The sequence below is a fragment of the Anopheles aquasalis genome, chromosome 3 (genome assembly GCF_943734665.1).
Source record: "Anopheles aquasalis chromosome 3, idAnoAquaMG_Q_19, whole genome shotgun sequence".
Taxonomy (NCBI): domain Eukaryota; kingdom Metazoa; phylum Arthropoda; class Insecta; order Diptera; family Culicidae; genus Anopheles; species Anopheles aquasalis.
Window position 1 is genome coordinate 59,056,049 of NC_064878.1, and position 27,500 is coordinate 59,083,548.

The 27,500-nt window shown below is 49.8% G+C and overlaps 2 protein-coding genes across 2 annotated transcripts in view; one reads left to right on the top strand and one right to left on the bottom strand.

Moving 5' to 3' along the window:
• The window catches only part of LOC126576831 (uncharacterized), a 9,536-nt gene extending 6,807 nt beyond the window's left edge, over nucleotides 1-2,729 (bottom strand). The window contains exons 1-2 of the mRNA XM_050238134.1: nucleotides 2,572-2,729; nucleotides 1,292-1,502 (exon numbers count right to left, since the gene is read on the bottom strand). Of these exons, the coding sequence (XP_050094091.1) occupies nucleotides 1,292-1,458 (167 nt within the window). The 5' untranslated portion in view covers nucleotides 1,459-1,502; nucleotides 2,572-2,729. The remainder of the gene's footprint in view (nucleotides 1-1,291; nucleotides 1,503-2,571) is intronic.
• A 5,304-nt stretch (nucleotides 2,730-8,033) lies between these two features.
• Nucleotides 8,034-27,500, top strand: part of LOC126575321 (putative sodium-coupled neutral amino acid transporter 11) — a 23,916-nt gene continuing 4,449 nt past the window's right edge. The window contains exons 1-3 of the mRNA XM_050235953.1: nucleotides 8,034-8,631; nucleotides 22,774-22,830; nucleotides 24,383-24,574. Coding sequence (XP_050091910.1) covers nucleotides 8,566-8,631; nucleotides 22,774-22,830; nucleotides 24,383-24,574 — 315 coding nt within the window. The 5' untranslated portion in view covers nucleotides 8,034-8,565. The remainder of the gene's footprint in view (nucleotides 8,632-22,773; nucleotides 22,831-24,382; nucleotides 24,575-27,500) is intronic.

A 27,500-nucleotide genomic window follows, 5' to 3' on the forward strand; every position in this document is an offset into this window, starting at 1 on the left:
CAGCGAATGTTGGTGGAGCGATGTGGTCACTTGTCTCACTCATTCCCTAATGCGTGCGCAAACTAAAGGCTCTAATGTGTCAATATACTCTGCGAGATTGTGCGCTCACGCGGCAATTGCACGCATTCATTCCTTGCGCTATCGGCAACCAGGAATATTGCCCGCAGTGAGTGCTCGCAAGCTTATGCAATAAGCTAATTTTCTAGTGCAAGCTCGCGGACAAAACCTGATTGATCCCGCGCTCGCGTGCGCGCGCTCGACTAATTGCTATTCTGGCCTAAACGGAGACAACTGCTGAGTCCAACCTGTCGTTGTACTCGTCTCGGGACAGTAGTGACAGACCGGGCGGTTATGATAATTATGAAGGTGATCTAAAGTGTTTGCTAAACTCCTTTGTTGTTTTTTTCGTTGTCTTTGGTCAATCAACAACAACCATTTAATCACTGACTGCATCAGAGTTAAAGCAATATTTTTTTATCCAATATGCAGCAGCAACATTCCTTTGGGACTTCTATCCGGAATTGACAGCAGCGAAAAGTGTCAATGAAATTCGTGCTGAAGGTTACGGAACAGATCAGGAGACCAAGCTGAGACGCTGATCTGACCCTCTTGAAAAGATCAGACAGGGTCAGTCACCAAAAAAGAGGTTCGCTTTCATCTCCGTTTGTTTTTCTGCGGAAAACCGTTATCGACGCAAGTTAATGACAATTGTGGTATTTCCTTTACAGTAAGCACTTACCCCCCCCCCCTCCTCTCCCGCTGCCAAGCGCATGGTCTGCGTGCTATTTGGGATTCGTGACTTAAAATCCTACACCTCAAGGATCGACATGTGGATTCGCAATCAAGAACGGAACCAACAGCTCGACAAATACGCAGCTGCGTTTACACATCGGTTTAGCACCGCAACCGCACCTACAAAGCTCTTTTTTCCCGTTCTACGGTACCGCTTGTTGTTGGGAGTGTACTTAGCATGCTACCCCTTCAATTATCGGTTCTGATTTCATCCGGCAAGGAAGGCAAATGGTGGACAGAGAAGTCGCAAAGCACGATGATAAACAACGCGTTGAAATGGAAACAAATTCTAGTCTCCAGTATTTTTCCTTTATGATGAATCAGTACTAAACTAGTACGGAGCACGTGTTTGATTGACGTGGACGTTCACTTTCTTCTCGTTTCACGATCGGCAGCGACACGCGAATGGCAAGTTTTCCGTAACGTCACGTGCGCGCTACCGAGCCGGTTCTTGGAGTGGAAAAAACGGAGACACAATCCCTCTCCCCCACTAACATACCGTAGCATCTTCTCGATCAGCAACCGTCCGATGAATCCGGTACCTCCGGTAATCAAGACGCACTTGTCGCGGTAAAACTCCATCACCGGCGTCGAGGTGATCTTGCGCTCCTCCGTCATTGTGAGCTCATTGTTGTGGGCCGTTTCCTCGCTTACACGCATATCCATCGCGCTGTTTGTGTCCCGTACGGTGCCGATTCCGAAATGCTTATCTGTGGATGAGGAAAGCGAGAAGAAAAACTAGAACTAGAAACCGGGCCGTATTCTCCAAAAAAAAACGTGTAAGTCAACGCTGGAGGCGCGTTATCGACACCGAGCTTCGATCAGTTCACTTCCGATCGAAACTTTCGTTTCCTATTTCGCACTCGACGGGTGGCCTTACGCCCTTTTTCCCTTGCCTTCCAGCTCAGGCTACTTTTGCTACGCGTTCGCGACGCCACTGACGTGACGCTTTTAGTGTTATTCGAGTCGCGCAATTACACCTTCGCGCAATTAAAGGCAAATGTGACACCGTCGTTAGTGCGGCCTCCGTCAACCGCCACTGGGGCGTGCGCCCGTACGCTGTGCGCATCTAATGCTTTCGCTTTTCATTCACCACGCACGTGGAGTGACTACAGTGGCTTTGGTTCGCCTGGTTTTTTTGGGGTTTTGGGGTGAAATGGTATTTTTGCTTGGCGTTTTGTTTTCAGCCAGGGACTAGGAAGTTTGAAGACAGCACTCGAGATTTGAAAACTATTCCTGAATGATTTCTTCCTCCGTAGCTATAGTGCCCGGTTTTGTTTCAATAATTGAACCAGGAATGTCTTTCCCAAGTCCGAGAGTTTAGGGCGGCCCTTTCCACTATCATTACAGGCACACATTCAAAATCAATCACACACGCATCCGCTCACTCGCATGATATCGTATGCCGTCGGACGCGAAAGCTGCAGCAGTTCAAACAGTTTGCATAATCAACCACATTGCGGTGCGCTGCTGCATTGACTACGGCTACAAACAACACCATTTGCAGTTGACGATCGTAAAAATGGTCACTTCGACGCTTCGTTTGTCATTTGCACTTTCACTGTAAATAATTGTCCCCTCCTCTATCTCTCTGTCTGTCTCTGTTGCGCTACCTGCAACGCCTCATACGATGATGGGCTGTAAAGGTGAACAGTGCACCCCGATCTATGATTATATGATAAGGTATCTGCGCGTATTGGACCCAGTTTTTGACATAATTCGAAAAGCGCTAATAAAAACCTGGTTGATAACGACCAGAAACTAGCAAACGGTAGCTACCTTACGGCGGGTAATGGTGCCACAGTCACGATCACGATCACTATAATTCAAACGTGAAGATTTAGCAGTCCGAGCAGCGGATGTTACGCTGGATTCGAGTCCTGATCAATCAGCGGTGGATCAGCGGCGGCGAGTAATTTGCGTCCGAACTGCTCGAGCTGATTCACGAAACTAACAGCACCAGCTGGGAGGTAATTTCATTTTCCCTCCGATCGCCGATCCGGTCCGGGTCCTCCTTCATGCCGTGTACTTACAGTGCTCGTATGTACTCGCGCACACAGACAGACACTCGGCTCGGAGACTAGATGTGCGCTTCAACGAGGGCGCCCAGACATGCGCGTTCGGCTTCCTCACCTCGGTCGATCGTCAATCGATTGGTTAGAGGAAGGGGTATAAGGGGGGCTATGGGTGGCAGTGGTTGTTGAGACGAATCATCACTTAGGACATCGCCATGAACTTCATCTTAGTGGTGCTAAATTTGGCCTCCGGTCCTCCACCACCCGCCGGCATCGTTCGTTCGGTACTCGATCGCAAGTGCACTGTTTACCCCCGGGAGGAGAGGTTCAATCCAGCACCTGTACTGGTGGTGGTGTGTATTGGTTTTTTAACGTGAAGTACCACCTCACGGGTGACCCCTTGCGGGACCGTCCTGCTGGGAAATAGCTGACCAATCAGCTGCGTCACTTGCTGTACCACCACCGCCCGTTGCGAATCCTGTGGATCGTCTCGAAGCAATGACGTCAATGGGGTGATCACCGAGAACCACCTTTCACGCACGGCGCCGCCATGCAGGGAAATAAGCAGGAAGAGCCATTTTTAAGGATGGAATCAGGACAGTCGATTGTTGGAGTTTGGTTCCGGTTGAACTAAAGCTAGAGCGGCCCTTTTTGGGACTCCCGCTCTCCTTCCAAGTACCTTCGTCGGATACTAAACTATTCCATGAATGTCCGCCATAAATTCCCATCTCTCAAACCGCATGTTCTCATATTTCATGCGGATCATCACCATTCCGCGCTGGAAGGGGGATTTTTGGAGTGGAATTTTCAAACGAAGCAGATGTAGCTTGTAGTTTGTAGTTGCAACGGGCGTGCAGAACAATAACTTTTTCCAATCACGTCCCTCCGTACATCCGTGATACACTCCACTCCAGAACCTTTTCACTTGCCTCTCCGTGTTGTGAACATTGCACAAAAATTACATCTAGAACTATAAACCGCCGCGCGGGGTGTGTAATCGAGAAGCTGTTTGTCTCCGCCTCCACCTCGCTAACCTGCCACGCGGCATCAAGCCGGTGCCGGTGCCGGTGCGCGTGGAATGCCGTAGCCGGTAGCCGGGCAGCGAGGTACAGTGTTGCATTTGCAAACCGGCTAACCCTACTATCCAACCCGCCGGCAGCAGCTCGATTGCCATCAACTTGTCAGATCCATAAACAGCCAATAATACGTTTAACTATCTTTCGCTCGCTCGCTCGCTGGCGGACAGGGCGTGAAGCTCTAGCTGATCGAGAACGAATTCTAGCGCCCCCGCCGGGGGTTGATTGTTGCATGCATGCAATAGCAATGAGCACCCTGGGGGCGGTCCGGTTCGGTCCGGAGTGTGATGCATACGTGAGTCAACTATCAACAGCGATAGCGATTGCGTTTGCTGCTGCTGCTGCTGCTCGATAAGCCGGATACGAGGAAGAAAGCACATCACAGCATCGACTACGAAACCAGCATCGAGTCTAAAACAGTGAAGACGCACAAACGGTCTGGCCTTCTTAACGCATTAGCTCTAAACGGTGGCTAATAGGAGGCGAGCAAGGTGGCGCCAGAGCGGAACTCCCACGGAACTAGCACGCGGACCACGGCCTTATCAATGGCGGCCAAAGGCTTTAGGAAGAGTGCGCTATCGCATGGCATTCGAGCGCAGCAACTGCCCTCAGGCATCGGAGATCAGGAAGTTACCTTCCTTGCTTGGCTGGGCTCGTTATTTAGTGCGACTGCCGGACAGCGCGAACACCGCGCCCCAATGTGTCTTCAATCAATCCAGTGTGACGCCTTGATGAACTCTCCTGATGACGCGAGAGTGCAGTTGCCGGTGAAGTGCAATTAATCACTAATTAGCAGGCAAATGCCGTTAATCTATCAACTCCTTTTATATGGCCACAACGGGAGTGTGACGCGGACACACATAGACACACGGTCGCTGGCGACTTTAACAACAAAACAACAGAATGGCGTGCCGGTGAATGGTTTGTGCCGGCAGCACGCACGCCCAGCAACGCTTGCCTCTAGGTCTGGCAAGGACACGGAACTGACGCTTAGTTGCGAGAGTAGTTCGCTGCACTAGCACTCTTTAGGTAAGGTTAGAGTGGTTGAGGTTATTCACAAGGAGCTAGTGTGTTTAGTGTTTAGTTACCTATTAAACAAGCAGTTAGTGTGTTATGCTCCCTACTGCTCGATGGATCAACTCAAGGGAAGCGCATTTTTGCACCCCCAATTCTTGCAGCCTCACGATTAATCGATCAGGATGACAAACCCATAGCTGAGCCCTTCTGTGACGAAGGCCAAAGTGACACCGAGCGCAACGATGAGTTGCAAGTTCTTTGCCGAAGGCAGAAGCCTTTTTATCTCTCCCTCTCTGAACGTCTGGCAATCGCTTTCCTGCTGTGGGCCTGACCGAAGAATGTACCGAGAACCAAGTGCCGCAAGTGCTGATCGCGCGCAATGACGGCGAATGGGGATTTACGTAGTTTTACCGAGACGATGATGACGTCGATGGTGGTTGTGCGATTATTGTTTACCGTCCGCGATCAATTTGTTCGTTTACGAAAAACATGGACCATCCGGGGTGTACAATTGGATGTTGTTTGGCGTGATGTTTTTTTTTTTTGCCCGTTTGCTTCTTGGTTTGACTATTCGTTGAAGCAATAAGAAACAGATTTCCTCCGACACTTGCCGGGACGCCGTACACAGACATGCTACTTGTATTTGCGGATCTTGAAGTGAGCAAAAGAAAAAGAGGGAGAAAAAAAGAGTCTGAACGTCTCGAATGGTAATGGTGTTTAAGGGGATTTTACTGAGCCAACTGACGCCACAGATCGATAGGGAACTGTTGAAGGATAAGTTGGCAATTACATCGGCAAACAAGTGTCCGGCCATGCGCCGTACGGATGGGAGACAAATTTAACTGATGAACCACGTTAGCGAGAGATGATCAATTGAGCAGAAACTGCGACCAGAGCTGTCGGTAGTGGCGAGATGAAACTCGGCAGGCGGAAGTGAGGTGCCTTGGCCACCACCCCGAGTTTGTCAATACGGTTGTGCTAAGCGATAAACCGGCAACCGAGCTCGTGGTGTTGCTACACCAAGCGGATTAGATTCGCACAGCGCAACAGAACGCACCGCACAACAGATTTTGGACTACCACCGAGTCTAAGACGAGCGCCAATCGCTTGAGAGTGAGTGGTGTTGTGGCGCGTCTGTTGTTTGATCATACACTCCGTAGCCCAGTAAGTACGGAATTGACCGTGACCATCGATGGTCGATTCAATGAACGTTGGATGGTCCACCATACGCATGGCTGGTGGGGCGTTCTCTTCGCCTCATCGCGGTGATCAGTAATTATCTGTATTATTACAAAAGTCCGAAGGTCGCGGTGCTGCAGCGTGGAAAGTGTTTTGAAAGAGTGTTTTAGATCTGAAGCTTTACCTTGGCGTTGGTCTTCGATGCAATTAGGCTAATTGTGAGTGACATTGGTGCGGTTCGGTGGTAGGGCATCATTAAAAGCTTCAAAATGTTTTGGGTATCGCGTTAGCATGAACGTGCGTCTGATCAGCTGATCGCGGTTCTGCGGCGCGTTACCGTGCAATATGACGTAACGTAATGCAGTGCTTGGCCTTTTGTTGGGATGTTTAAAGCATAATTGTTAACTCGATCAATGTTACACGCCAAGCCATAATTCGGGTAAAAAATGCCTAATTTTTGTCGATTTTTTGTGAAGAAACCATTCCACTTTATATTTTCAAGCGAATGTCATATTAAACTAAAACTTTTCAAGAATATTTAGGCGATGTTTGGACAAGATTTGTTTTAAACTTTATACATGGCATCCATTTTAGAAAGGTGTGTCTGCAAAAATGTACCTTTCCGGTGTTCATCGTAGCCATGTGATAGATCATCTAAACTACGCAAATAAATATTCTTTTCATAGATTATAAGTTTATCAAGGTAACCCCGACGAGTTTTTGAGGAAATTCTCATTTTTTTATTTTTGGCAGCATTTTGAAATTGAAAAATTGATCACACTTTGATCAAACCGGGTTCGTCGCTTAAACGGGCAAGTCTTTTGATTCGGAATAAAAACGGCTCATTTTTGACGATTTGTCTGTAGACTAACCTATCTACCTTTAAATGTTTTTGCAAATGCCATAATAAACTGCAACTTTTCAAGTATATTTGGTCGTTTTTTGGGGACCTTTTATTCATAAAAATAAAACTTCATCCAAAATTTATGAGTGTTGTGATTATTGAGTTTTCCTATTTTTAAACAACAATTTTCTAAAGCAATACAAATCTCAATACCTTTTCACTATTTAATACAGCATTTCCTATTTAAAAAAAAAACTGAATAACGCTGCTACCTAAAAATCGAACGCTGCTCAGCCATCAAACTCAGCAACGCTGATAGACTCCACCAGAATAAGCTCACTCGCTGCAGCAAAGCAAACCGACGAGCTTTTAGAACAACTTGTTAGAACAGATCCGCGCACCCGATGTGGTTCTGGGGGGGATGAGCTTTTTGGGGGGTGTTATGCACGGCGGTCGAGGGCGGACGGCCCCCACAAACGCACGGAGGCGTCGTGTTTGTTTACATTGCTCATTCGGAGCTTACAGCCGACAATGATGTGGACGCTGCGATGCCGTGACGACTTTGAATGTCAAGATCAACGCGTCCTCGGCTCCAACCGCGTGCTCGTGTCCATCGTTGCGCAAGCTCAAACGAACACCTCTCTCACGCGCGCGTTGTGCTCGTGGCAGCGAGACGACTCTCGCGCTCCAGGAATGACGCCAAACCATAACAGATGGAGATGTGCGGTGCAAGTGTGTCCGCTTATCCTGTTGCATGGGCCATAAAAACAGAGAGAGTGAGAGCGAAAGAGAGCCAGTGATAAGCAGCAGGACAATAAGGATTCGGTAAATCGCACGGAACGAAGCACTACAATCGGTATTTGCTTCGTGCCACCCTACCGGACTGGACTCCAGCTGCTCACAGCGCGTTTGGGCAGACTGGTTAGCCATCCTGTTGTCCTCGCATCATGCAGTGAAGCGTCCTCGTTGCATGCGGACGTCGAGCTAGTGAGGCAGTGCGCTCACGAGATTCGCGAAGTTGTTCCGCTGTTGTCTGCTCCTTCAGTGTCTGTCCTTGGTAATAGGGATGAGTTAATGTGCTAACGTTCCCTTCACTCCACTCCACGCCTCTTTCCCATCCAGGACAGGCCTCGTTACCGTGTTAGTGTCGAGAGCGCGCGCAGTTCCCACGCCTGTCCGAACGTCGAGTTGATGTGACCCTCGGGAATCGGGAGTGAGTGCGTTGCGTCCGTCTCTCGTGAAGCCATTATCGGTTTGCGGAACGAAACCGGAAGTGGCTGGTAGTGAAGAGCATACGTGGTCCCCAATTTTTCATGGTCCTTAGCAGCGTTGGATGGTGGTTCGTTCCGGAACATCCTGCACGATTGACCAGGATGTGAATCAGTGAAGCTGCTGGTGTTGATGGTGCTAGATCAATTCCACTTGTCCCACCGAGTATGTGTTTGTGTGCGCGCGCTTGTGTGTGATTGTCTGTGTGCCAAATGTGTCCCCTCCAGGAGTCCAGCTTGTGACGCGATTAGAGAGCGAAGATCTGAGGAATATAAAACAAGAACATAATTAAGAGCCACTCCGAGCGCCCTTTGAACGTCTTCTTCTTTAAGTAATCCTGAGCTCCTGAGGCGCCACCACAGTCACCAGCAACATGGATACCGCCAACAGCAACAAGAAGAACACCGTGTCCGAGTTTAGCTACATGCTGCAGCGACAAGTAACTAGACCCTCGGCCGAGGCCGAGATTTTACCCGCATACCCGTTGTGACCATCGCGGCCGGGCGCACGCCGGAAAGCACCGGAGGCGCTTCTCGTGGAGCAGCTTCCGGGCTCGTTCGCAGTTAGCCTCACCATTCACTGAATGTCAACGATTACACCAGGGAAGCGAGAGCGACTGAACGAGCGACGCGACCGTTCGAGACGGTCCCGGACGGAGCTGACGCTGATTGCGTCCTTTGGGTTCGGATTGAGGGTGGACCGAAAATGAAATAGACAAACGCTTGCCAACGTCCAGCCAAGCCATTCAGATGCATCGTGTTGCCCACTCCTGGTGCCATCTTAGTGGTTCGGGTTGGAAAAGGTTCCTGGAATGCTAATTTATGGATTTCACTTCACGCTGGGACCCTGGTCTAGCTCCGCAGTCTCGGGACAGCAGTCGGTTATTAGGACAATTTATAACGAAATTTTGCCCTAGGATCCGATTCTGCTTATCCTGGTGTTTGGACAGAAAGGTTGGACTTTTCCGGACCGCATTTCCGTTTCCCATGCCTTTGATGTTCATCAAAGGTTTCGTTCGTAAACCTGTGCGAAAGTTCCGGGGAGTGCAAAGACCGGAACTTTTGGCACTTGCGGCACTTGGTCGGTAGTCTCTGCGTCGCATGCCAAGATCTCGTGGGATGTTTGTTTCCCTAACCATCGTCATCAACATCATCATCGTTGAGGCGACGTCGTAAACACCTTCAGGCCAGATTGACGTTCGATCGATCGAGCTGAAAAGTTTTGTTTGATGAAGGCCTCGGTGGTTCGGTTGAAGTCCTCTCGCAGATGAAGCAGAGAGTTCGGTTACGAACGATGTGGCACCGGTAAATGACGCAACCGGAGGGGCGCCGACAAACGAGAGATAAGGCCGTTGTTAAAGTGCTTTTAGCATTGAGATTCATATTTTCATTGGCTTTATCTTATGGTGTAGCCTCAATTTCCCCTGGGGAATTTCCACGATTTATCGTGATCTAAATAGCAGAATTAATCGGTTGCCAACGGTGTACCGTAAATCAAATAATAAACAAAAGATCAGAACGGATTCGAAGGACTAGGAAGGACGCTTTTTGGTCGCTGGTTTCGAATCTTTGTTATTTGACAATAGCATCCTCAACCTACGCATTAATAGAACTATTACGTAACCGTTCTCGACAGTGGACATTAGACTTTAACTGGAACATATCTTTAGGAAAAAGCAACGAATTTAGTACCGAATCATGTGTGCTCCAGCAAGCCGCTGACAGCTCATAATCTAATTTTAATTTCAGTTCGAATGACACTAATCGAATGAATAAACTCGAGGAAACTAAAACCACCCCCCCCCCCCCCCCCCTTGGAGAAGAGGTCCTTGCTGGCCAACAATCTCAGCGCAACTCGATTCGCCTCGCTAACATGCTAATTGCTCAGGGAAATGGCGTCAATGGTTCATTTCCGATAACATTTCATAGGAATGTTCGACCAGATGTTCGCCCGAGACCCCGAAGGCAGCGAGGAATTGTTCCGTGAAATGCAAAACGCTCCACGCGTCATGTGTTACACGTCGTCCCTATCCTTTGTTGCGTGACTTACGGCTTTAAACTTTTGCACAACTTCCAGTCCAGCAACGCTATGCATTGCTACCCCATAATTGTGAGACTATAACTCACACGTGCTAAACATATACCTTCGAACTGGCGAAGGGGAGCAGCAGATGGAACGGTCGAGAGGGGATATTAAAATGGCTTCAATTAAACCTGCGTTCCAGTGGCCATGGCACCATCGTCGTTGCATGTTTCCCCGTTGCGTCACTTTGCGAAGAGCGATGGAGGACATCATGGAGAGTAAGCTGAACTCAAATTACAAACGCGGCAACAAACATCAAAGCCCAACACATACGGAGGCGTAGGTATTCCCCGGTAGCTATGGCTTCCGGTTTCTGGGTATCAAATGGGAACTCTGGCATCGAGAATGCTGGGTGTTTGCTACACAAATCCGTAATTGGAACCACAGGTTTCCCAAAAATGAAGTGTCCTCGAGTGATACCGGAAATAGAGATATCATGCTCCAGGACCTATTTCGAATGGCCCGGAGAGCTCCCCGAGTTGCCACAAAATGCCAAACGGTCCTGGTGGTCCTGGAATAAATTGGTTTGTGGCTTGGAGAAGGCGTCACGAAGCGATGCATTTGAATATCACCTTTTGCCTGGTTGCATTCCTGTACCAGTGCTACCAGGTTTGGATATTGGATCATTTCGATGCAAACGATCCTTGAACCGTTTCAGCAGCTCCGGATTGACCATACCGTACCTTGCGAACCGTACCATCTCCGCCCTCAGGAGTGTCGTTTGGCCGTTAGCATCGCCGGACGCGCGGACCACCCCCGACACACGCGGGAAAAAGGAAATGGAAACAGCCGGGTAAGGAAGCGACAAATCGATTAAGTGGAAAACGTGCACTGACGAGCAACGCGGGAGCGCGCGGCGATAGCTGGTGGGTCGTGAGCACCATTCGCATCGTAAAGCTGGATTCCCTAATGTTGCCATTTCCATGCAAAGTGAAAGTAAATAATCCATAATTGAAATCATTCAAGAATCCGGGTGGGTCCGGTCCGGTTCTGAGCCCGGAAGTGTCCCAATTTTCGGTGAAGAAAAAAAATGACGGGGGAAATTCATTCAACCGCACGCTATGGACGGTGAGGTGTGTCCGTAGCGAGTGTCCTAGTGTGGTGCTTGAATCCTCGACACCCACACGGGGCAAGCACAAGAGGATTTCTATGGAGCGCGTGGCATATCTGGACGGGGTTTTATCGTTTGAGCCTGAGGGAACACCACGGATCACACCACGACCGCGACTCGTTTACCATTAGTCGCCGTCCTCCTTCGTTTGCTCTCTCTCTCTCTCATGCTCGCTCCTGTGTTCGATGATGAATATTTAACGTTCACATGAAGTCATCTGGACGGCGGATTTGCTGCTCGATTGGAGATTGAACGGCTTATCGCCGGCACGATCTGTCCACAGCGAGCACCGTTGTCTCGCACAGAATCCAGCACTGATGCTGAGTGCTGACACAAGGGAAATTACAGCCGGAAAACAGATATCACTCATCGAGCCACCTTCGAAAGGAGAATGGATTGCCCGGGCCGAGGCCGGTAGGGAATTCGATTTCGGGGACAGGGGGCTTATCGTGGCCTATTGTGAAAGCGGTGAGTGTGCGGTCGCTTACAGACCGTTCCTAGCTCTCGACCCTTGTGTGCTCGACACTCCAAAGCAACACCTGGATTCGCCTACTTCGATTGAAGTGCGAAAAGGGACAGAAGCAGAGCAGAACCGAACGAACGAACCCGATATCGATCCTTCCGGAATCCGGAAGCCCTAGCGGTTACCGGCACACCAGCGGCCACGGTGCGAAAATCAATCATGCACGCTGCCGCCGCCGGTATGTCGATTCATTTTATCTCCAAATGCTGCTTCAAATGAGACTCGACAATGGGGTATCGGGCAGACATTTGGGCGGGGTGGGCGGATTGTTCCACCACGTCACACACCAGAGTAACGAAGATGGATGCGAGCGAGCACCTCAAGGAGTCGCGTGCGTACTTTGCATAAGCGAGGATCCGAGGAGAAGAAGAGGCTCCGAGGACGAGGAGCGAACGGATTGGCAAAGCGTCCCCGTGGTAACTGGATCGTAGCTGATCGTTCTGCCTACCGCCATCCACTCTCCAGCTCTCTCTGTCTCGGCCACTCCATTATTACCTTCAATTCCCCGAAGAAATCAGACGACATCCTTTTTGGGGGGCAACGGGAAAATGGCACGGGAACTTATGGAGCATGGATGGAAACATAAATATCCTGCCAGCGAGCATTGCAGCGTTGGATTGGCATTGAAATGGAAACGAGACACGAGTCGTACTTGGTGCCATATTTTCAATCCCTTTCGCTCCCTTCTTCGGGGCAACTGCTCTGCCTTTCTGTTTTTTTTTTTTTTGTTGTCTGATCCATCGCGTCCTTTATTCGCTCCCGGCTCACTTGCACACTTAGCCACCCGCTGGCTGTGCGTGAAATGGATTTGATGTCAGAGAGCAAAATTCGTCGAAATCCCGTCCCAAGGTGCAGACACTGTAGACGCCTCCCTGTTGAACCCACGCCCCACCGGTCAACGGTCCCACTTGTTGACATTTACTCTCGAGCACGAGAAGAGTCTCGGTGTTGTAATTAAGTCACTCGCCTGGTCTGGTCGTTGCCCTCCAGTAACCTGCCAGCCCTTCACCAGGTACGGCACCAGTTTCGCTGCTGTGGAAGTTCTGATTTAGAATTCCAAGGAAGCGGCTCCGAAATCCAGCCACCAGCAAGGGCAAGAGATTTTGCCCTTGGAAAATCCGGATGCGGATCGCAACCAGTATCCTCTAATACCTCCCCACCAGACGGAGCAAATCGTTTAGCAGAAGCTAAAGCAGGAGCCAATCTCATTTCCGCTCGCCATTAACAATCGGTTACGGGTTTGCGGTGGTTTCGGATCGACCGGACCGGATTAAGCGTTCCGTCCGGTAATTGACACGCAAGCTTACATAACACTCCTGGCACGCTACTCCTGCCCACTAGCCGGTGCTGCTGCTCACAGCAGACGAAGCCATAGTTGAGCTGGATGGCAATTAAATGGCAGAACCGGGCTCGTAATCATCATTACCTTGTTCCACGATCCCAACCCAATGCTGCTGCTGCTGCTGCTGCTGCTGGTGATGGTCTGCCACAAAACATTCGCGAACGATCCGAAACTGGACCGGTGCGAGGTGCGTGAAGAACGCAAAGAGCGTCCCTTCGCACACACATAAAACGATTTGTAAACAACAATGTTAAAAATAATCCTTCGCCGCTCGTTCCGGTTCCGGATGCCGGGACCGTACTTACAGCTCGCGCGTACAAGCAAACTTTGTCCTCTCGCCTCGCCACCTTCGTTCACCTTGGACAATCACGGTTCAAGCACGTTCAAGCGGTCGAGCTTTCGAGATGGAGGAGAGACCGCCTCGGCTACGGTCCGAGTACCGAAAAGGCCAAACGCAGCTGGCAAGCCGCAGCATTTTAGGAGCGTAGGAGGATCTTTCGGTCCGCCCTCCGCTGTGTGTTTCGCTGGGAAATGCCGGCTGTGTTTGTGTGGGTAGGTGGCCTGTGCAATATCGAACTCCCCGTGGCGGCGGTCGGTATCGTTAGCGTTCATAATTAATGCTCAGGTCGTCGGAGCTGAAGCTGGACGGGACACATTTTGGGACAAATTGCTGCTGCTGCTGCTGCTACCGTGGTCGTCGGAGTTGTTTGTCCGTCATCGTTCGTGGCCGTTGGCGGTCCTGATGATTTGCTAGAGTATTTGCCGATGATTCGATGATTGTTTGGCATTAATAAATCGTGTAACGTATCGCCGTAAGGCCAGCGTGGTCGTCCAGCTGGTGCTCGTTATCACCACTCTGGTAATGTGTCGCCGTGAGGCCCCTTTGTTCGCAGAATCTGTTTGTTACTAATTTGCGCTTCATTTATTATCACTTCCCCTCGCACCGCGAGTGCGTCAGACCCACGCTCCACCCTAAGGATTGTTATTTTGCGGCAATTGCGATAATGGACTCTACTTTCCAAATTCCCTTTTTTTGCTCTCCCCGCTCGCACATACAATTAAATCGGATAAAGGAAAAAGGATCCCACGTTTCCTCACATTTGTCATGGGCGTTTATGTGCGTGCTATTAAAATATGGCGGTCGTTTCAGCTGCCTCTTGCCATTGTCGGTTCATCGCTGCGTTGCTCGCGAACGCTGAAAATCTTCACTTCGCACCTCGTTACGGTTGCCAGGTTTGAAGCAGGGCAGGTTAGAACGGGGGCGAGCAAACTTTTTCGGATGGAAGCGTGAGGTCGAATCGATAATTTAATTGAGCAGAAAACCGTACCGCAGCGCACCACCCTCGTTGGCATGCGTACGCCGCACAAAACCCACATTCTGACGACCATTCTACGCACCACCACCACAACGTCTGCTGCTCGACGGTGCCAGTACAGAGGGGCCACCGAGGGGGAGTGGGATTGACATTCCGGCACATTCTCACCAGGTACCGGCATCGGTAAAGCATATAATATAAATTACATTCCGATGGTGTGGATGGGGTGGACGTGCCGGTTCCAAACCATTAGCACAAACGGCAGAGAGCACGCCAGCACGGCCTCGATGCACGGCGGAAGGAAACGGTGAAAACCGTGGAAAAGGACCAAGAAAAGCTAACCGGTGGAGTGGGTCTTAAGGATCCACGAGGTCCATGAATGAAGTGGCAAACCGGTTGTGTGTCTGTGTGCGTTGGGGCGTTCATTCTTGATTCACCTTCACCAAACGTGGAATGCAACGTCACGTTCCAGCGTGGGGTCCATTCTTTTGCTCGTGGAAAACCCTCGTCTGCTAATGGCACACGCCCTACCTGGTAGCGCTCGCTGCCGAGGAATGCGCCTTTCACGGTGCTGGACCGTGCCGGGAGCTATGAAATTATGAACATTTCACTTAAGTTGACACCTACCCGTTCCACGTTCAAACGCCTCCAAATTGCTAATGGCATAGGTTTTCCTTCTTTTTTTTTTTTTTTTTTGGTTAGCGAAACTTTGTTTTGCAATTTTCTTTCGGTTAAAGTCCGATATTGACCAGCATGGGCGTGCGAGCGGCTTTTTTTGGTGGGTTACTCGATGTGAAATGTAAATGTTTAAAGTTGTTTGAGATTAACTCCTGACGACATTTAAGACATTTTAAGAGCGCTATGAAAGGAACGTTAGAGTGTTAATATCATGAGAAAAAGCGAAAATATTTTACATACCATTTTGCAAAACGACATCCAAGCCGTTAGGATGAAAAGGCACTGAAAAATACTCTTCGTCTTGTTAGCATCACTTATTTCCCTGAAGTTATGCAATTACAGAAAACCGAGAAAAGGCTCTTCACAAAGAAGCGGCCACTTCGGAGGGGTTTTCCCGCAATTCCCTGCACCACGACAATCGAGAACAGCCCCGTCTACACTCTTTCATTCTTCTCTAGTGATATTTAATGAAATACGTCCCCAACGAGCGAAATCCGGACCGAGAAGGAAGCGGGCCAGCAGCAGCCACAGGGCTCCGGGGCCGAAACCTGGACGAAAGGCCCGCAAAATCTTGTCGCAAAGCACGACGAGTGTCGTAATAAAACGAATTAGCTCGTTCCGGCTATAGTGTCTCAATCCGAGACGAAAGCGTCTTCGTCTAGCCGGCCGATCCCCCTTCCCTCGGCAATGAACCTCGGTGGTCTAATGAATACAAATTGAGTTTTCCGATTTTGGGCCGGCATTTTCTATACGCCCACCACTAACGAACACCCACACATGTTTGTGCCGACCCCGTAGGAATTCGGCCAGAGAGATAAGAATGAATTGAGTTTCCACGAAAACTCCCAGCTGCTGCTGCTGCTGCTGGTATCAGGTTGCAAGCTGGCGGCGGGGGTCCTTCATACGATGGAGACGCCTAGTGAATCAACTTTCGCAACGGCGTCGTCGCTGGTAGATAAAGGGGGCCACGTAAGCCAAGGACGATCAAACTAAATGCGAAGCAACATGTTATCGGATACGATGGGGCAACCGAACACCGGTCGTGACCATTTGATCTCTTCATCAACTTCACGTGAAGCATCTCGCGAATCTTGTGAACGCGATTGGCGGCCACCTGACCCCGAGAACAACTATTTTTTGGGGAGCCACCCTTTTCGCTGTCACCGATCCTGTTGCCCTGTTAGCGTTCTTGATTCGTTGGCGGTACAGCACGACCACGATTACGTGGTCTGAAACGCAAATTAATAACTCCTGCGGTGAAACAACGCCCCAAAGCTGGCGAAGCCGAACACAACCACGCCAACACACATGGTGGTAGCAGAGAGAAAGGGCATACGATAAGCCCCGGAGCTAAAGTTTTGTGGCAAAAGGATTAGGCCACCCTCCGACAAGCTTGTTTTGGGTCGCGCGTGTTTCCAGCCGAAGCACGTGACCGTGCGGTGATGGCGTGCGGTGTACAGCAATTTGTTTCTATTGTTTAAAAATCTAAAGAAACCCACAACCATCAGACGGATTGATTTCAAAGCAGTGGTGTTGCAGCGGTGTATTAATTCCAAGAATTTAAATTAACAAACTCCATCGCTACGTGAAGTGAAACTTTCTTTCGCTTCGTTTTGAGCAACAATTTGAAGCAACTAAAAGCCAACCAATCAGTTGTAGCTACTGCACTGGCGACCTTATTTAACGGACCAAGCGATACCCTTTTGTGCTTCCACCGAATTGGATTGTTTAAAATCCAATTTAATTCCTCCATCACACACCGCTCCGCACCTTGTAACCGATGACATACTCGAACCCATTGTCGTGGCGTGGCGATAAACGAGCCGATTTAATTACTATGATATCAAAAATGCAATTAAATCGCAGGCCCGCGGTACGGCCACGATGAGTTTGATAGACGAGCGAATGATTTCCCGGAGCCAGGATCGTCATATACCATCCCCGTACGCCGCCATTTCGCCCGCATTCATAGCTGGTTGATGGATGTACCATAATCATCGGCCCTGGTAGACGATGGGTTGAATGATGATGGCTGGCGTTACTTCAATCTACTTCACCATAAAGCCAGCTGACAGGAGCGAAGGTTCCTGAGTGAAGGTTATCTATGATGTGCACAGCGCTGAACCGGCATGAAGCCATGGAAACGGATCGATCGGATCGGAGGTGCTGGTGGCAACGTAATCAAAGGAACAGATTTCCCTTCACACGAGAGATGAGATATGATAAACGAAGAACTGGAAATCGAAACCCGAACTCTCCGCCGGCGAACCAATCTTTAATCCGAATCCGAATTCGCCAAAGCTGGTTACGGAATGCCACGATGTCTTAATGACGGATCGATTACGATTTCTATCGTATCACGTCCGACCCGTGGAAAATCATAAAATGCTCGACATCTAGCGAGCGCACCAACGTATCCTTAGCGCTCTCCCTAGTAAACGATCCACTGTCAGAACGTTCGCCGGGATCGTGATGCAACTCGAATGCAATCCAGACATCCCTCACATCATCTCGAAAACCATTTCCTGTGACCGAACACGAACCGGCACGCCATGCAATCGTGTCATGTCATGCCAAGAGCATTTAGATCGATCAACGCCTCCGCCAACGAGATGAAAAAGTCGGAAAATGCGACCGTTGCATCCTGCCTGGACCACCAGTTGCACGGTTGGATGGATGGCCCGATTGTCGATTCCGAGAGCATCGTGGCATGGTGCAAGTATCTCGGTCTTTCCTTTCCTTCTTTGTTCTCGCTCTGCTCCCTTACTCGAGGCGTTCAGGTACAATGGTGGGTGGTCTACCGAGGCTGATTGCATTTTCGCGCAAAACCGTACGACGTGACTGCATTCGAAGGCGTTACCTAACCACATGACCGACCGACCGAATGACTCCCGCTACCTGGACCAATTCGTCATCGAAAGACAAAACGAAAAAACTTTGAGCGCCACAGAAGCATCGAAGGATCACAGTCACAAGACAAACGGTTCCCAGGATCTTCTGCCTAAGGTTGCCTTTGCAAAATCAACAAACTACCGTGGGGGGTCAATGGTGCGGTCGATTTGGCATTCGCAATCAAAATCGCGCACCGCGATTCGTTTCGTCTCCAAGCGATGAGCGTGACAGGTTCAGCAGGTGGTTGACTGGCCATCAAATATTTGCCATCGTGTCTGGTGTGTCTGTGCCACCAGAGGGGGGGAGAGCCTTCTAGCTCTCGATGGTTCCATATCACGAAAACCGCGAAAGTCGTGGCCAAGTCAGGCGACATGGCACGAAACAAAGGGACCTCCTAATACTCGATTTTCATCATTTTCTACTGCCAACCGGTGCTTCACGCTTTTCGCTGCCTGGTCGCGTCGTCTACTTTAAGATCCGAGACGTGTTTTTGCCAAAAGGAAACTTTCCACGGCGGGAGCACAAAGGACAGTTGAGTTCCATGCCTCTTTCAGTCGCTCGCGGTCTCGCATTTTATGTTCATTCTATCTGCATTTTGTCTCTTCTGTGAACACAAACACAAAGACGGCCTAGTAAAAATAGGAGGAGAACGGTGAGGAATTTGGATTTTTCCAACGGGCGAGAAAACTAAAGGAAAATCCTTTTTCTCATCCGCCATTTGCATATAAATAGTGCTCCACTGTCAGCAGCCTAGCGAGGGATCGAGCAGAGGGATAAGCACGACCACAAATCGAGTGGGAAGAAGGTCCTCCACTTCCTTTTTCAGAAGTGTCTGAAATGGCAAGATTTGAGATGTTTTTTCGGGGAACTTCTACGCTCCGGATCGGTCAACATTCGAGTGCAGATGCATCCAGTGAACCAGGCGCTGGTGCTACTACCTATCAACTAGGTGGACTGGAATGAAATTGAGTTCCCTTGTTTGCTCCCAGGAACGGGCATGTACCAGAGTTTTTTTTTTTTTTAATATTCTTCCAGTCACCGCCAATAATCTTCTTTGGTTTGAGATGAGCTCAAACGATCCGAAAGGTATTGTGTCAATTCATTTTTCTTTTTTATCGCTACCCGCTGCGTGCGAGAAGATGCCGATAGTAATCGCAATTCTGTCCCATGCTCCCATACCCAACTCATAAATCGTGCGGGCGGATTACGTGTTTCATAACACCATGCCCGTCGAGCCAATCGACAGCATAGTTTGGGCCCGGGCCTTTAGCGCATCAAGCAGAGTCACATAAATCAATAGCCGGACCGGGAACCGCAAACGGTAGCTGGAAACGAGGAAAGATCCGGGAAAAATCCTCCAAACAAAGCCCACGCGTGCTGCTCTACCTCTGCTGTATTCCTACGCTCCTCCCTGACCAACTTCAATGCATTCACGGAAACGCCAGGAAATGATCAGCGTTGCCTGCGTGCTGACCGGACCTTATTCGCTCCTTACTTCTGCTCCGAACTAGCGTGGAACCAGTTTCACGGCTCATAATGCCGAGGTAATCACGTCGAACACTGAACGGTAGCAAGGAGGCGTCCGGGTCGGCATCCGGCGGAGAGTGCCGGAAAATGGAGCCGGAAAAAAAATCGAGAGAAAAATCTAAGAAAAAACACTTGGCCCGACGACGATGTGGTCTAGATGATGATAATGTCTCTGTACGAGGACGATGATGATGATGATGATGATGATGATGGTGCGATGATATTGTCGCCCGCCCGGAGTTCGCGAATTTGTATATCTTGAGCTACACCTAACCTTTGCCCTTCGGCGTCACACTCCGGATGCCACTCCGTTCCGATGACGTCACCGGCGGTGATGCTCCTTTGACGGTTCATTTCACTTCATCGCTATCGAGATCGTGGTAGTGTTGCGTGAAAGAATCTCACTTGACGGCCACGTTTGCCACTTTCGTCGAAGATACCCCGACAGCAGCCGCCAGCGGTCAGGATCTTTCCTGGAAGTTGTTCTGTTCGGCGCTCCGTTTTGCCGCCGACCGGATGATACTCCCGGAGGGACGATTATAAACGAGAACTGCCCCATCCGCCAATCGCACCGGTCGTTGCTCCCGGTGTTCCGTCAAGCGGTTTAAGGGTAGGAAACGCATTCCGAACACGTCCAGCGCCCCTGCTCCTGCCCCATCGGATAACAAACAATATCAGTTGCGGTCGAAAACGAGCTTCAAGAAGCACAAGAAGAAGGAGTGGGTTCAGAAAAAGTAGACATTGGAATTTGTTGCGGTAGGGTACGGGGTCGTACCGCAGTTATGAGTTTATCAGTATCAGGGACCGACAGTGGTCACCGTTGAATGCCCCTTTGAAGATGTCCTGCACTAGGAAGGAGACACACAGAGAGAGCAGGAGACGAGATTATCGGATTATAATCTGTCTGGTCTGGAATTCGTTTCATTGCTATGCAGGGAACTGCCCCAGGGAGACAGTTGGATTTGACATTCAGACAAGGAAAGGCTTTCCTTCGTTCGTGGGCAAATTTGGGTTTCCTGTTGACCCATTGATCATTCACTGACGTACACATAGAACTGTAGTACTGTTTTTTTTATCTCAACGAGCTACTAATTTCGTTTTTGAGAACATAATACCTTCTCGTTTGTTTGTCTCGACTCTTTTAGCCTTTCAATTTAGGTTAAAAATGAGAAATTGCTTTTTAACTCATATTTCTTGCTCGATTCATCTGCCATTAGCAATTAATTCTGGACAGTTTAAACCGTATCAAAGGGATTCTTTTCATACCATCTTCTCATGATAATAGTTTTCTCTTAATTTGAATCAAGCAATTTGTGTTTCTTTTTAATCAACAGGACGTACAAGAGTCGTATATATTATCAACAGGCATGTTGTTCAATTCAAATTAGTTCTAGTTCTATTCGATAAGAATAAGATTAATAGTAACTAGGATCCTGAAAGATTTGCACTCGATCATAAATTCAGAGCCTTCAATGCAGCTAGTTATTGCATTTTTCGATATCATAACGGGACGTTATTTATTTGTCATATACACGGTTGTTAGTGGCGTAAACATAAAATAAGTACCGAAAATCCGATTGAGCATAAGACTCTAGCATCCTCACTAAACGTGCAGTGTCTTCCAGCAAGCGACACATTTCGAGCCACAAACAAATTACAATTAGAGCCATTTTGAAGCGACAATCTCTTAAACGTAGCCGTTGAAACATTCGAATGCAATTCATTTTCATTTCCACCGATCCGGCATATCCCTGCACCAGTCACCACACCAGGAGTCTATAAATTTTAATAACAGAGCGCACCGGGGTTGAGAGGAAAGCTCCTTGCTCCTTGCATTCACTGCAACTTGCTCCCCTTTTGCCCGTCGATACGATAGCTCCGTAAGCCCACGGGTGAACCATAAAAGGAACGCGAGTCCTCAGCGTTAAAGCCGCTTAACCGTCGGTGATTACCATCTGGAGGGTGCTATGGTAGCTTTAAAGTGCTGAGCATTTCTGCAACGATCCTCGGTCGAGATAACTCCTTCTCGTAAGAGGCAGATAGTGAGCGCACGCGAGAGAGAGAGAGAGAAAGAAAAAGAGAGAGAAAGAGTGCTGGGGCATGCCGGGGACAGAACTTTCCACCATTCAGCATGGGCACGAACGCTGCAAGCGAAAGTAATGCCACCGGGACATCCCTCTCCAGTTCAATGAGTCGCGGAGATACGTGAGCCACTACTTGAGCTTCGTCGCCGGCCAGCTAGCTGTCCTCGTTGGTATGCATGGCACCGAGCTTAAGCAAATCGCTGTCGAGTTCATATTTGAATACACCCTGGTGCAAGGCTCAGGGATCATTGCTGACGAACGCGTCCCAGCAGCGGCGTCCCAGCTGTTTGCTGGCCTATACGTCATCACTCCTGCTGCTATGACGTCCCTTGAGACGGGAGGAGGGCAGTAGAACTGTATATGATGAGAGCAGCAACTGGAACTGACTGGTCCGGTCAGGCAGTGGCCCTGTTCTGTGTCGGTTTCTCGAAAAGGAGTGTCCCGCATACTATCTCGTGCGGGCATCAGGCGGCATCAACAGGCGAAGTACTTTATTATGCAATGCACGCTACTGCTACTGCTTCGAGCAAGTGTGTTTAAATGGGAAAATAAAACAACGCCCCAACGCCTTGCGAGTGGAAGAAAAGAAAGCGATGAATCGCGGGACGTCATTCAAAGCGGGATTTTTATCTCCCGAAATTCATCTGCCGCGCAGTAATGCTGGAATGTTGATTGAGTGTCCTCGGTCGTCGTTGCCTAGCCGCTAGGCCACTCTATCCGGACACATCACATCATCAAGCATCATCAATGTCCGGATCTCGCTCGTTCTCTCGCGCGGACGGGATGGAAAGGACAATCGCTTTAGTAGGTCTTCTCAGAACACTCCCCACTTGATCTCGTGTGCGTTTGCTTAGAGTGTGTCATTCAGGCACAGCATGAGTCTTAACGGCAACGACAACGACGGCGATGACGATGACGGTGCGGCTGCGGACGGTGCTTTCCGGTGCTTGAGTTGCTCATAAACATTCGCCGCTCTGAAAATTACATGCCTTCGTCGCTCACCTCGCTTCTCTTCTTTCCCTCCAGGGCAGTGACGATTCCGTCGAGGCGAGCGCCTTCGATGACATCAACTCGTTGATGAAGGTAAACATTTCACCACAGCTCCAGCGCATCCAGTAGGCCACGGTCCAGGATGGCGGCGGCTTTTTCCCTCGTGTACCCTCGGATCTCTCGATTCATCACCATCACACAGCAGGCGTTCACGAGTTGTTTGATTTTCAAATTTCATTTTCACCCATCACTCCACTCCATCCTCTTCCCGGAAAGAAGGGGAAGAAAGGGATGTCTGCACATCACCATGCAGTCACTCATTTTCCGTTTTCCATTTAAATTATCCTACGCATAAACCGGAAACTCGCCACGCACTCTTGAGGCCCACGCTGCCGGGGGCCCCCGCTCTCGGGTTTGGAACGATCGGAATTGCAAAATCGAACGCTGCAAAACCATTGGCAGGATATTGGAGTCTACCAATTCCAATTGAATAACATTGCGCTCCGGGGTTAAAGTGGGCTCGGTTGAATCGGTTGCACAAAGGACTGCATAAATGCGGCGATCGATCGGAAAATGGGGCCGTTGATATCTTTAAAAAAATATATATGACCACCAGTACGCAACATTGACCTTGCTGGCTTCTTGAAAAGCAACTTCCCTCCCCCAGACTGCCGTGCCGAGGAGCGTCATAAAAGTCACGTCAAAACCCGTTCGGGGCCTTCCCCTTGGTGCTCCTTCTTCCTCGTCCTAACGGGGACATGCAAACCAATCAGAACGAACGAGCGAGCTGGCCGGCGAAGGGCTGAAGTTGAGTTTGATGAAGGATACGTTTATCAATTTGCTGCTCCCGCACACTTCCTTCATCATCGTCGTCACTTTTGCTCTGCCATCGATCTCTGCTGGAGCCGTCTACCTCGAGACTTTTTTTTTTGCGCTCCCGATCCATTCGTCGAGTTTGTGGCTTCGATAGCCCATTTCTTTTTTTTTGCCTCCGACGCTCTCTGCACAGGACACAGCACAGCAGCCAACGTGTCAATGGCTCGGGGTGCATGCACCTGACGTTTCTTTAATTGCGTTCTCCGGAGTTGAACGGAGTTGGCCTTGGGTCACCAGTTGCGATGGCAGCTCCATTGCGTTCGATGTGATGATGTTGTTGGTATCACGAACGGGAGCACATGAGTTCTTGGGTTTTATGATTCGACCGAGACCTTCAACTTGCTCCGAAACCGAATGCTACGCTTTCACCATTCACCAACACCCAAACATACCCATTTCATTAAATGCTCCATCGTTATCCATATTTAAACGTGCTTCCCAAATCCTTCCAATCCATCATGTCTGCTGACGTCTTAAAGCCCTAGCCCTAAGTCCCAAACCGTCCCCCGGGGGGGGCCCGGGGCTATGCGCAATGAATCCTCGCATAAATCATTTGTCCTGCGGCACATCCTTCCCCCGGGGGGGCGAAGATTCGCTCTACTGCACTCCCAATTAGTCTCATCGTTGACTGGCGGATGTAATTGCTCATTAAAGTAAGGTTTCGCCCAATTTGCGTCCGTGCTGATCGCTCTCTCTCTTTTTCGCCTCCACCATTTATCCTCTTCTATCTGATACCTACGATACAAACACAAACACTCCCGGGGCGTAGCGCGAGGATGGCACCAGCAAACCGGTGGAAACGCTCTCTTCGCTGCCGCAAGCATCGTTTAACTACATCAACTCCATCGTGGGCAGCGGCGTCATCGGGATCCCGTATGCCCTGCACCGGGCCGGCTTCGGACTGGGACTCTTTCTCCTGGTGATCGTCGCGGTCATTACCGACTACTCGCTCATCCTGATGGTAAGTAACAGGTCGGTAACATCATCATCATCATCCTGCTCTCGTATTACGATTCGAGCACTCGTATCGACATTTTATGGTGTCTAGTCTTCGGGGCCGGAATGGTGGCTGGAGTGAATGCGAAGGATGGCAAACAATCAACAAGCATCTAGCTGCCACCACCACCAGCTCATAAGCTTTCTGGTTTGATAGGTTCAGAAGTCGAACACCAACAACAGGCGGTCATAATGCTGGATGTTTACGCAAATTCATAAACCATACCCGGGGCCCTACTGTTTGCTGCTTTCACTTCTTACTCTTCCGAATTTGTGGTTTTTTTCTTGCACCCTCAACCAGTTGCTGTTCTGCGAATGATGCTGAAGCGGAGCTAATGGAAATATATGTCCGATTTCGCACCGCAAAAGCTCCGTAAATTGACAGCTCCCTCCGAGACCTTGTCGGACAGCGCCCGGTGCACACAGGACTTCGTATCCCTAGACACCATCCTGCTGCTGGTGCTGCTGGTGGCACATTTTTGGGCCAGGATGAGATGCCAGGCGAACACCGTTCATGCTGGCAACTGAAGCAACAGGATAATAATGCAGCCACAGTCTGCACTATATTATGTCGGTGAATTTATGCTCAGTGCATCTATGATGCTTTACAGCAGCCATGGGAGCGGGGCATTGATGTATCATTTCGTGTATGTGTCTAGTTTAGTCTGGTATTTTCTAGTATACCGCTACTACATGGCTAAACGCTTTTCATTTATCCCACTGCATCACGGAATGAAGTGCAGAGGAAGAAGTTGCTAGACAAAGTTTCCCTAGAACTTGCCTCCCATGCAACCAACGGTCCGCTGTGCATTTGCATATGCTGCAGACAGAAACCGCTTATCCTAGCCCGCCTGGCCTTGAGAACGGCTAGCGCACAGGCGCTACTAACAAAACGAAACATTAGTATAATTTATTCAGCAAAACAGAAACCAAAAAACACCACGGACATGAAGGACCAGGGACGCCAAATGTGTTGCAGGTCCGAGGCCATTGTTGGCCTGCTGGCCTCTCGAAGGGAGAAGAAAATCCCATTTCTTAATGACACACAATCCACAATGTCTCCCCGAAGATGGCGACGGAGCATAAGCACCACCAGCAACACCAGATGCAGCGGACATCCGGAACGACGGGAAAGGAACCGATGCACTCTCAAAGCCAGGCTGATCCAGGCCAGGGGAGGTGCAAGGATACAGAAGAAAGTTTGTCACCCGTCTCCCTCATTGACAGCCACCATCGCTGGTTCGCTCACTCGCTGGCGGTGCAGGATAATTTCAAAAGATAACTTTTGCCCTCGTCCGCGTCCTTGCAATGGCTTCAAAGGAGGGAAAGCATGGCGCCAGTGCAGTAGTTGGCACTATACACTTGGCTCACACTTCTCTTCACACTTGCTTCGCCTGCGATAAGTACGTTCAATTCGTGGGGTGGCCACCGAGGCGCGATTCACTTTAAAAAAAGCAAACCTCGTTTGCCCAGACGATCGTTTGGAAGGGTGCTCATGATGGTGTTTCCCAATGAGATTAACTCTGGTCTCGATGGTGGAGTTCTGTTGGTCCCGGACCGACCGGAAGTGAGCGACAACATTGTTGCATGCTGTCTCAATCCACTCGCTCGCTGGAAGTATGAGCTAACCGAGGGCTATTTGGACGTCTTCCATCAGCTGGCGCCATGGCGTGGTGCCTGGAACACTTGCATTCCACGCATTGCACTGCCGGCGGATTGCTTTTTAATCGTATTAGTGCTACTCCCCCAACAAACGAACGCACAATGCGCTAACTGGTGCGCGAGTAGTTCCCTCGAGTGTTTTAAGAAAGGGAGAGCCGGCCACCATCTCGGAAGCTACTTGCTTGTGACCACTTGGAGAGCCTGGCTCTTGAGGGGAAATTACTCACCCACCGCCAGTCCTTCTGACCTGCTCCCCGTTGAGTGCCACCAAAAAGGAACCATGAGCCTGTGCCACATAAAAGGCGCACCCATCAGCACCCCATTACCGCCACCGAAAGGCACAAGACACTCCAGCATACTCCAGCCACCAACCACACAGCCTGCCGCACGCCAGCACCGGGAAGAAAAGTCCTCATCCCACATCTTGATGCCCACTTCCGGCAATGCTACTCAGTGTTCGCCGCCAACAAACTGCGACTGCGACGAGGACGTCGTCGAGGCTGTTGTTGTGAATGAATAAAATATGAGAATGAGAAAGAGATTTTCAACAGAATTCACCATTCCCATCGCTCGCACCGTGGAATCCTTTCTTCTTTCACTCCCCCATCGGCCCCGTTCACCATTTTCCAACGTCCCGGTGGCCAACGACGGTGGCGCTTTGTTCTCCTGGTTCTTGGCTCCGTTCGCAAATTGCTGCTCTGCGTCACGACGCCCCACATAACGCATGTAGCGCTCACGCAGCAGCAGCAAGTAGGTGTTCCTGGCCCCGGATCGTGTCTGTTATTGTTCTTGGGTGGCCAAAAAGGTGGCCACCACCTACAAGGCCCACCCCGCGCTGGACGACATCGTTCAGGTCCCTGGATTGATATATTGCGAGGCCGAATGGGATTTAACCATTTACCGTGGCCACCCTTTTGTGGGTTTGCTTCCGGGGAGTGCCATTTGTAGCCTCGGAAAACAACCTTAACAATGGCCTCACGCTTTCTCAAAAGTATTTATGCACTAAAGGAACTAATTGAAAATGGCTGCCATCGTCATCGTCACCGTTGCTGGAGCACATCTTAAACAAGTCCACCCCCGACCAGTCAGCTCATTAAACTTTATTTCATTTCCGGCCTCTTTTCACTGAAAACGGCAGCTACACTCCACTAAATGCCCTCGAGCGGGGCGCGCCCAAACAAGTTAAGGCACTTTGGATGAGGAGAAGGAGGAGTAAAAGAAAGACAAAG